This window comes from Rhagoletis pomonella, unplaced genomic scaffold (genome assembly GCF_013731165.1).
Source record: "Rhagoletis pomonella isolate Grant_MI unplaced genomic scaffold, Rhpom_1.0 Rhpom_scaffold_00013, whole genome shotgun sequence".
NCBI lineage: Eukaryota > Metazoa > Arthropoda > Insecta > Diptera > Tephritidae > Rhagoletis > Rhagoletis pomonella.
The window spans coordinates 20632835-20644378 of record NW_023458567.1 but is presented as its reverse complement, the minus strand read 5'-3'; the positions used below and the strand labels follow the sequence as shown (position 1 = coordinate 20644378).

General features: G+C 35.5%; 1 protein-coding gene across 1 annotated transcript in view; it reads left to right on the top strand.

Annotated features, from left to right (window-relative positions):
- Window positions 1–311: 311 nt before the first annotated feature.
- Window positions 312–11544, top strand: part of LOC118748958 (probable serine/threonine-protein kinase roco9) — an 82084-nt gene continuing 70851 nt past the window's right edge. Inside the window, exon 1 of the mRNA XM_036483722.1 lies at window positions 312–3045. Within this exon, the coding sequence (XP_036339615.1) occupies window positions 2741–3045 (305 nt within the window). The 5' untranslated portion in view covers window positions 312–2740. The remainder of the gene's footprint in view (window positions 3046–11544) is intronic.

The window sequence follows — 11544 nt, the reverse complement described above, 5'->3', positions numbered from 1 at the left end:
CGTCTGGATTATTGGGGCTGTTACTACTAACAAACCCACCAGCCAACCAACCAACCGACCGACCTCATCCGACGTACGTACAACAGTTGCAAGGTGAGTACACGCTCTCGCGCTCTTTTGCGGTCGACTGCTTGCTTATCTGCTGGTTTGCCTTCGGTGCCTTCACTACACATCAAATCAACATGTGTACAAACAGAGAAATGCATATTAAAAAAAGAAAAACCTATTCACATTTGTATTCCAACAGCATGGTTGGCCTTCCCCCAAACTCTGTGTCTGCGACACATTGCACATCGCATTTCGTATGCCTCTGTTGTCAAGCTGTTAACGCTGTTAATACGCTGCTAATGCGCTGTATGAAATTCAGCTTGCTGCTGCTGGCTGTCTGTCAATTGAATTCAGTCGGTTTGCCACAATCAGCCGAACCAAACGGGCATCTGACGGCCAGGCTACAGTTCAGTTCACTGTGAACGTGAGAACCGTGTGGACGTGCTATAAAATAAACGCGGAACGTTTGCTCACAAACATCAAACGGCAACTAACTAAATAGCAAGCAAGCTTTGGCTGCTATCTTTCTACCTACAAACATACAAAAGCAACACGACGGGCAAGTAAACCCAAAAGAGACTCTCACTTACATGAAAACAGCAAAGCAGAAGAAGAGCCCCACACACAGATGCTCACAACAGCAGTGGAAACAGTAGAACAACAATAAAAATAACAGCAACAAGCGTGTATTACACAAATGTGCTAAGTTACATACTTACATATGTACATAGTGAACGGTAGTAGTAATGGCAACAGCTGAACTGAAACTGAATAACATAATCGCAATTAATTAATTTCGTGTTAATAACCAGCGCAACAAGATAAGAAGAAAATTGTATATTAAACAATTATTGAATAATTGCATAAATTGTGGTGTAAATTTGTAAAAAGAAATTTTGTGTGGAAAGTCTTTTTAAGAATTATGTATTAAAGTATTTAAGACAAATACCTATGCAATTTTTTGAAAGTTGAAAAGTGATTAAGGAAGCATTAAAAATTAGTAAAGCCAATGTGAAAATTCGGAAAAATTAATAAATTTATTAAAAAAAATTAAAGCAAATTTAAAATATTTTAACAAATAAAAATCGCATGAGAAATTGGTAGCTGATACGCTTTAGTGATTTGTGCAGAACTTTTTAATTATTTCGTGTGACTATGTTTAGAAATTCGGTGCAATTGTTTGTGTGAAATGAATGGGCACATATTAACAGCAATTAAAAGAGATTCAATTTACAATAAAAAATTTTTGATATTAACAAATCAATTAAATTTTAAATAAATCAAACATTTGCAAGACATAAAATAATAAAGGCGTGAAAATTCAAAAGGCCGTGGATTATTTTGAAATTTTCAACGACTTAAATGATTTTATGAAAGCAAATTAATAAAACACAATTCTAAAGAAATTAAAGAAAGGACGAATTATTAAAAAATTAGCAATTATAAAACATTTTTAACAAGGTGCAATAAACAGCAATTTGTTTTATGAAACACATGTGTAAATTTCAATAAAAAATAAATTTTGAAGCAACTTACAACAAAGCCTTTACAAAGAATTTTATTGCAATCGAAGTGCGTGTGTGTGTGAAAGTGACAACTGAAAAATTTTTAAGTGGATTAAACCAAAGTTCGCATAAATTCAGAGTCAAAAGTTTATGCAGAGGATAATAAAGGCAAAGAAAATCAAAACACAGCAATCAACAACGACAGCAGAAGGAGTAGCAACAGCAATAAAAGACAGTCAACACACAAAAAGCAAAGAAACCATACACAAAATAATTAAGTGGAAATAAATTGTGGTTTGCCTTGCAACAAACAAGAGTAGAAGAAGAAGCAACAGTGGCGGCGGCGTCAGCCAACTAACAACATATTTCAACTGTAGTGGAAATTTCAAAGCAGCAAAGAAAAAATAACAAAAAAGTTACAGCAGCAGCCACACATACGCGCGCACAGCCAGACAGACAAGGTGGTGGAACAAGTTTTGCAGTGAGTGCTCTTAAATAGCTGTGAACAAAATTGTTGTGCTGCTCTTAAGTTTAATAAAATTAAAAAATTAAAAAGGAACACACAAAAAGGCAGCAGCAGCGGCAACAATAACCGCTTAAAAGTGTAAGAAGTTAAGATATTTTGTAAAATAAAAGTTTTCAAAACTGATACAAGTTCAAAAAACGAAAAAGTAGCATAGAAATTGCTGCAAAACTTGCCGGATTCTTACAAAAGTCAGTTGAGAAGTGCTCGTGCTCCTATTATGTACACACACACATCAAACTAGCAGTGGCCAAAAATTACCTAAAAAAAGTTTTAAGACCACTGGATAGGGTGAACTCACTATAGCGGCAAATTACCACACGCCAAGTTTCGCAACAATAAAGTCGCCACTGCAGACTCGACAAACTTAACGGCCACTGCAAGCGAGTACCGAGCACCAACAGAAGCAGCAGACATTAGTAGCAGCAAAGCGGAATATTTTCTGCGAGAAATTCAATTAAAAGTCAAAGCAGGTAAAGAAGTGTGGACGCAATAAAAACGCTAAAACAACAGAGCAATAAAAAACAGACGAAGGTGAGACAACAACACTTGTTGTAGTACGTTAACCTACCCGCAAGCAATCAAAGCGAAAAGGTATTGCAACGCAACGCAACGCTGTAAAAGTAACATCAGCAACAATTACAAAAACCAAAAAACAAACAAAATGACCTTGCCCACAACAACAACAGTGAATGGTTGCGAAGACGATTCCGATATGTTTGGCCCGCCACGTTCCTCACCGCCCATCGGCTATCATCATCATCGTTCGCGTGTACCAATGATATCGCCAAAGTTGCGTCAACGTGAAGAACGTAAACGCATATTGCAATTGTGTGCACACAAGTTGGAGCGCATCAAGGATTCGGAGATGAATCTGCGTCGCAGTGTTTGCATTAATAACACCTATTGCCGGCTAACCGATGAGCTGCGACGGGAGAAACAGTCACGCTATCTAGCGAATTTACCGAGGTGAGTACTCATACACAAATATGTATGTACATATATGTAGATTATTTAGTTTGTATATAGGATTTCAAGTTTATGAGAGGGATGACTTAACGATGGAAAAGTTTGTTAAGTGGTGGCAACTGCTACGAGTAGCTTTACTACAAAGCAAAAAGTGATTAAGTGAATGAATCAAGTGATTTAGAAGTTGAAAAATGTAAGATGGCCAATAAAAATTTTATAAAGTAATGAAATAGAAGCAAATAGGTACCAAAATGAAGAGAAGATAGGTACAAAATGAAAAATAGATATGAAAACAAATTTACTGAAAGAAATATTCATATTAAAATTTTAACAACGAAATAAATAAAATTAAGTGAAATTCGATAAAATTAACAAAGTGAAAAATAAAACAAAATATCGTAGTTGGTGACCGTCGAAATATCAGCAACATATAGTTTACGACAATTAAAATTATCGCTTTTTATTTGTCGACCAAAGAACGAGCCAACCTTCATGTTAAAATTCTGCAAATAGAGATCAGGCATGTCATATTGTTGAGTTTGAAGTGGAAAAGGGAGTGAAATATGGCCGTCGGATTGAATTGGCTATTGAACCAGCTGTTACCTACATTAACTAACTACATATAACCAAATCCAAGTATAAACAAGTTTTGTAAACTTATCCTGTTTTTAAAAGCATATCCCTATGGATTAAATATAATAGTTTTGCATCTTATACAAAAATTAGTACCTGGCACATCACGAAAGGGTTAATGCTCCTATGCTTAACGCCTTACAAAACGCTCTTATGCTTGGCTCATAACAAGCTGGTCAACTCTCTTATGTGCGGCTTATCACACTCGTAACGGCTAAACCAGCTTGGATGCTTGCCGCATCGATATCTAAACTCCACTCCCGGAATAATTTTGGAATCCGGAAATGAGCCCTATCAGTTTGTTTCACACGGTTCGCACTAATTGAGTATGCCTCTGATGACATTTTGTCAAAAGAACATGATATTCATCCTTGCAAATCAAATTACTTAACTAAAAATGATTTAGAATTTCCCAAATGACATACCTTTATAAAAGTAATTTTTATGTAAATACCTATTGACACAAGTCTTGGAAAAACTGGAAACTTTGTCTGAACCCTCTAGGTTGCAACGAAATCAATTTCGAGTCATTTGTTTTTTTATTAAGACACTTAAGTTCAAATACCAAATTATTTAATAACAAAACACAAGCATTAACACTTCCTCCCATAGAACACTCAATGAAATGGAAAATACTAAAAAAATTTGGTGCTTCTCTCATTTTTAAATACCCACTTCCAGCAACGATTGAGGCAAGTAATTTTTCAACCTCGAAATTACTTGCACTTCCTCCTTCTTAAACCCGCCTCCCCATTCTTTACTACAACATAATCCACATTTTTGCCAATTTTTTTTATGAAAAACAATTATCTCTACTGTGCGCTACTGTCCGCCGCCGCTTTGTACTTGTAAAAGCTATTTTTCTCTATCGAATTACGGGCGTTTATTTTCTCGAAGGCACGCATAACCCAATGGGCCACGGACATGAATACGCATTTTTCCCAATAAAACTACCTCGTCTCTATTTAACACCCCAAGAGCTGACGCGCGCCTCCTCCTTCTGCACGAACGCCAGCCAGCACACCCCACGTCACACAACGCTGATGACTTATTCATCGTTGTATTTATCGGCATACGAAAGTGTGCACAATCACACAATTGGAAAAACGAAAATTACAGCAGCAAACAACATAGCAGATACAAGCGGGCAAACATATAAATGAATTGTAAATGCGGATATACGCCGCGCTGACTGCCTAACTGGCTGTTTGGCTGAATGACTCGGCCGTTGTCTGTCTATCTGCCTTGCTGAACAGAATATCAACTCTGCTGAGTCCGCTTAGCCGAGCTCGAGCGCCTGCTTGGTCTACCTTGCCTGCGCGCGCTGAGTTGCCGCGTTGTACGTTTTCCCCCAGTTGTGTGTGCGCGCTCACTGGCTGCTGTGCAATGTTATGCTTTTGTTGTTGTTGTTGCAGTTTACGCCGTGCGACAATTAACAACTCGCGCGCACAAGTCAACTAAATAATAATAAAATACAAAATGAGAAAATATCAACGGTTGCCGATACGTGCGCGCGAGTGTACCAACTAACACGCTTGCAAGTACATTTTTCCATAAATATGTCCATACATATGTATGTATGGTGTTTGAATTGAATCGAGTGAATCGTTTCATTCTGCTAAAATTAATTGTACAGTCGTAGCATATAAAAGTTTTTCGGGACGCTCTCATTTGGTTGATTTGTATGATTTTGGCCTCTTTTCGAGTTTCCTTTTCCCTTTTTTCGAATTCTTCCGTGCGCCTGAAAATTTTCGTGCCTTCTTCGATTTTTTGTTCGTTTTTATTTGTCTTGCTGGTTTAACAGTTTCTTAGCTGAATTGTAAATTTTTTTTAATTTTTTTCCTTTTAGCTATGATTGTGCAAAGCGTATCTATGCAACTGCCTTAATGTGCGTGAAATTTTGTCTCCTTAGCGGGTCGGTTTTTGTGCAACTTTTTTTTTACATTTTATGTCATCCAGTCTTATTTTTTCGCCATTTGCGCTGCACCTTCATTTTGCTTTTTCTTTTGTTTTTCTATTGCTTCTCTTTAACCATTTAAGCTGCTCAGCTATGCGACAATTATGTAGATACAATGGCTAGCTGACGCGACAAGGCATTGATTTGCGATTTGTATAAAGATACGATTGTTTGTTATAAATGATACAAAAATATAATCGCTTTGCGCTTAAAACTTTTTACAGTGACTTAGACCCTGTCGCCATGCCGTTTTGCTATTCAACTTTTGCATAAATAAGCGACACTATAAATACATATGTACATACAAACATATGTATGTACTTATGTGTGCTCGTCCATACATACATACATCCATACTTACATATGCATTCCTTATCTGCTTGGTTTCGTTAATTACTTGTGCAGTTTTTGTACTCAATTTATTTTCCAATCTAATTTATTTACACATTTAAAAATTTTTTTTTTTTGCTATTTTCTTTGCCATTTATTAAATTTATAACATCATTTGCTGCTGTTCATATTCTAAGAATTATTCAAAAACATTTAGTTAGATGCTCACGCGCGCATACATACGCGTGCATCGTACATATGAAAAATACAAACGAGCATACAGTACTCGTATGAATATAAATTTGTCTTGGCTATTTGTGCATTTATTTATAACACAATTTGTAATTTTAGTGGGAATTCCTCATTTTGCTACCCGGAAAATTTGAAATTTATTGTCTTACATACAAACAAATTTACTTAATACTTTTAATTTTTTTATTATAAATTTTTTTGTATGTTCAATGCGCATATGGGTGTACATATGTATGTATATAGTATATTCAAATGAACTGTAAATTGCATTCGCCCATTGAGTGGGTCACAGAAAAATATGCACATAAATAAAAATAAGACCAAAGCAGCGTCGGTGAAATGATAACAAATGTGAATTTCTAGAAATACTCGAGTCTTCGCGGAATTGTTTTCATATAGAAATTGAGTGATTACGTTAAATATTATAGAAGCGAATTGAAAATTAAAAAAAAAAAAATCTGCCTTATACAGAGTTTCGTTGGAAAAAATTCACCCGAAAATTTTTCATCCGCCTATAGTAAATCCATGGAAACCAAAAGTGAAAAGTGAACCGGTTCGGGGAAAATGAAACGCATGTAATGCTGAATATGTTTTTTAAAATCGTCATAATTTTCTGACGTAAAAAAACGACTAAAAACTAAAAATTCTAAATTAATGCAGGTCGGTTTGAAATATACCTTCTGGTGGGGATACAGTAATTGGTTAGTCACACTTTATTAGCCTTATATCCATACACCATATAAAACGATTGCACAGGGCTACAGGTGGAGGATCTGGGAGCTAAGTTTATATATAAGTTTTGGTTTACTGTTACGACTTCCAGGGATATAGCTTCCATGGGACCGTTGAAATTATTTCTCTCCGCTCGCTCACGAAAATCTATCTTTACGATTTTAGTGTAACAACGAATTAATTTCATTCACTTATGCTTTGTTTCACTTTTTTGAAAAAAAAACTACTGAAAATGTGGTAACAAAAACTTTGTTATATAATAAATATGTATATCTTCTTTTAAGAAATTTTACTTCAAAAATGTGATCACAAAAATTTTGTCACTTAAAAAAAAATTGTAAAAAATGTGTTCAAAAATTTTATTTATTGCAAATTACTTCAAAAAGTAAGTTAACTTAAAACAGTGATTTCATGAATTGTATGTAATAAAAATTTCAATAACAATTCGTTTTTACAAAAATGTGATACCAAAATCATCTAAAGCACGACAAAAATGTCTTCTTTTAAAAATTAAATAAAAATGTGATGATAATTTTTAATCTAAAATCTGATGACAACAATTTTATGCATTTTATTAAAGTATTTCTTGTAAAATAGTTTAACACATAAACGTAAACATAAAAATTTCACTCTGTATCCAAACTAAACCACTGTAATTTTAACAAATTTAGTACAATTCGAAAAAAAATTTTACTGCCGTTTTTTAAGACCTAAATTTTCACGTTTGAGGACACAAACCTTGCGGCTTTAAGCGATAACTTTTGCGATTTAAATAATTCTTAAAAAATAAAAGCTTTAACATTTCCGGACACGCAATCAACTTGAAATTAAACGCACACACACATGCATACCAGTACATACCCCACTCACTGCACAACTTACCTCGCCTTATAGTTAACCGCACTTGCCAACTCAAAATGCGTGACAGCAACAACGAAACACACTTTCGTTTGTATAGCGCGAAACAACAAAGACAACAACAGAATACAATAACAAAAACAGAAAGAGGCTTAAGAAAATATGTTAAAAAGCGCACAGTTGGCATGAAAACAAAAACAACAATAAACTATTTAATAACGTAATGATTACAACAATCGCCAACAATAGATAGCCAGCCAAGTTTGTTGAAATCAAAACAGAAAGCAACAACAGGCACAAGCCAGAAGAGTCAGAAAAATACTGTCGTAAATTTGCATTTAAAAGACTCACCTACTTACGAACATACGTACTATGTTCATAAATATGTACATGCAAACCAGCAAAGCACGCCAAGGTACGCCAATAACAAATCAAATTCGCAAGCTCGAAGCAGAGAGCAAAGCAACAGCAGTAAAATAATCAAAGTAAATATGAACGCAAAAGGTAAACCGCAAAATGTTGAAAACATAAAATAAAAAGCATACAACAAAGATATTTACATACAGATTAAAAATAATAACAAGAACAACAACACCTTGTAAATGTGGAGAAATAAGTGTAAACAGCATAAACAACGAAAACGGAAAACCCAAACCGAAACCCAAGCGGCACGATGTCCAAAGTCGCTGTGGGCAAAGCCAGGCTCAAGATGAGCGCTAAACAACAGCAACAACAAAAGCAAAGCCACAACTAGCGCAATAGCACCCGAAAATAGAACAAAAACTTTGAAACCGCATAAAAATCTGCACTTGCCACTGCCACAGAAAAAAGTAGCCAAGAGATTTAGTAATTGCAACAATACACAGCCTTACACACATATACGGTGCCTATATAATGCATTTACATATGCATGTGTGCTTGTGTGTGCAAGCATTTAAAATGAAGCAGAAAAAATTGCAGCTATAAAAAATTGAAAACGGCTTTATCTCTTGTTTTTTTGCCTGCAACAACAAAGTATCTGACTTGCAGCTGGAATGAAAACAAAAAAGTCGCAGAAGAGATTGAAAAAAATAACTACAAAAAAGTGCAAGAAAAAATTATCTAGCAACAGCAATGCAAACAAAAGCGAAAAGCAAAATAAAAATTTACAATAACAAAAAAAAACGGAAAAACTGAAGGAAAAATTGCAACCGCAGATAGCACAAAGCGACAAAAGGCAAAACAAAATAGCAACATACGCAACAAGCATAATAAGTACAAAAACAACACCAAATTAAATACAATACATAGAACAAAAGGCGCTTGTAATGTAATATAAAAAAAGCAAACAAAAAAATTATTAAACACAACAATATGCTTACAACAACAAGAGTCGCATACAAGTTAATATATAGGCTAAAAATGCAAAATGGCACGAAGCTACGGTAGCAGCACAAAAAGCGGAAAACAAACAAAATGCCACAAATTTTGCACGAAAAAATATGCATTGATTTATACTGACGTGAATTTTTACTAATAAATAGCTTAACAAAAGCTACACGCTATTAAACGAAAGCTACCAGTTAACAGCAAAACGCTTTGCTCACAGTCATTTTGAGTGCTAACAACGGAGGTCGCTCTTAAAAGATGATTTCACGAATTATGTATGTGCCAAAAGCCTTAAAGTAGTATTGACGAAGTTCCAGAAAAGCTCTCGAACGCTAGAAAAAAAGTTGCTCTAGCCCTAACTAGTCCGCGTACATGGAGGCGTAGTGGATTCTGAAACCCCGTTTCTTTAAAAATGTATGAGTGTGGGACGAAAAAGATAAATATAACGATGCTTTGATATTCCTAAACGACTATTTACTTGTTAAGATTTAGACCTCAAATGACTTTACTTCTAAACGATAATACTTCTAAAAAAAAGTAGGTTTCCCTTCAAAGATTTATGAGTATGAGACGATAAATTGAAGCTTACAATGCTCAGATGACCTATGTATGTAAAAGGACTTCTGTGTTGTACAATTTGAGACTTCAACCAGCCTGCGCCTTGACGGAAGCCAAAGTGGACCTGATTGTGAATTGTTTAAAGGTGCCAAAGTGACTTCTCGTACTCAAAGAAAGCGTACGCCAATTTCTCGAGCAGCCGGGCAACCATTATGGTAGTAGTCACTTCAAAGTAGATTCAGTTTGTGTTCATATTCAATGGAAATGGAAATGAGGCTGCTGATAAGGTAGCCAGCGAAGGTTCTACATTTGACTTAATCGCGGACTGGACTGGATCTCACACCCAATCGGAACTATATAGAAAGAAAATTTTCTCCATAATCTTCATAAATTATGCATGTCTTACGTGATACACGGAGTCGGAGTCATGTTCCGTATACAAAACTGAAAGGTCTTTCCTTGGGTATAGCCCTATCCTAACACTAAGATACCATGCCTCCACCGGCTCAAATTGTTTGATAATTTCCTATTGAGAAACAGGCATACATACTACCTCTTTCGTAAACGAAACAAACAAATTAAAAGCCAACAAAAATCAGTGCTATCAATGCTACAAGTAAAGAAGACGTTTATCAATATTTCAGCGCTTGTGGTTTAAGCAATAGTTGCGTTTTTTTACTCATTTCCAGTAAAATCCAGTAAAAGTTTTTACGAATTTTCATGTTTTGGCGTTTTCGTACGCAAAAACTTGCAAAGTAGGGGAAATTGAGAGAGCGAAAAATGACAGCTGAAGTAGCAAGTTTTTACTGGATTTTACTGGATAAATTTTTACTTGTAAGAATTTGCCAGTACGAAAAACAGCTGATCGCATGTTGCTGGATGAAATTTAAACTAATAAGGAAACTGTTTGTGGATTTTTATTGTGGAAATTTTCAAAACAAACATATTTAAATATAAAATATATCGTTTTATTGGGAATATGCTGCGAACAAACAACCAATTTATCAGCTGTTCATGAAACTTGCAAATTATTACTGGAAAAGCGTTCGCGTACTTTTTTGCAAATTTTTTCTATGAGAGCGAATTCTTAGAAATAAAGTTACTGGAGAGTTACTGGCAAGTTACTGGATAATTTGTAAAAAAACACAACTAATGTCGTCATTCTCAGCAGACGTTTTCTCCGCTGGCGCGCTGTCGTCATCGTCGATTAAAAGAGCATAAATTCAGGCCAAGCTCATGTCAACCAACAAACCTAGCAAGCCAAGCAAATAGACATATCCGCATGAGTAGTTAGATATGTTTATGCATGGTTTAGTGAAGTATCCGCGCTTGTGTGTTTATGTGTGCGTGACACAAATTTACATACACAAACAAAAGTTTGTATGGCTGTGTGTAGGCAAACTTGTGAATGCATAATAACTAAGTAAAATATAGTAGTAGTGTACCCACAGTTAGCGAGGGCATACAAACAGCGGCGAGATTTCACACAAAGCACAAGTCAAAGCGATTGCAACAACAGTAACAACTGCAAGTATTACAACAAGCGCGCTAAGTACTATTGCAACTGCATTGCTGCAAGCATTGAAAAGCGGTAGTGCACTATGTAGCAATAAAGTGGTAAAAGCGAGCAAAAAGAAAGCAAAGTGGAGGTGCAAGTTTGAGGATGGGAATGTGTGCGCGTGCGGATTTGTGGCTAGGGTAGAAGGAGTATTTCAGCGTGAGTAAGTGTAGTGATAACGGGTAGCTGATAGTTGGTTTTGAAATGCAATTGGAGGAAGGGCGTGTATGCATGTAAGTATGGATTTAAGGTT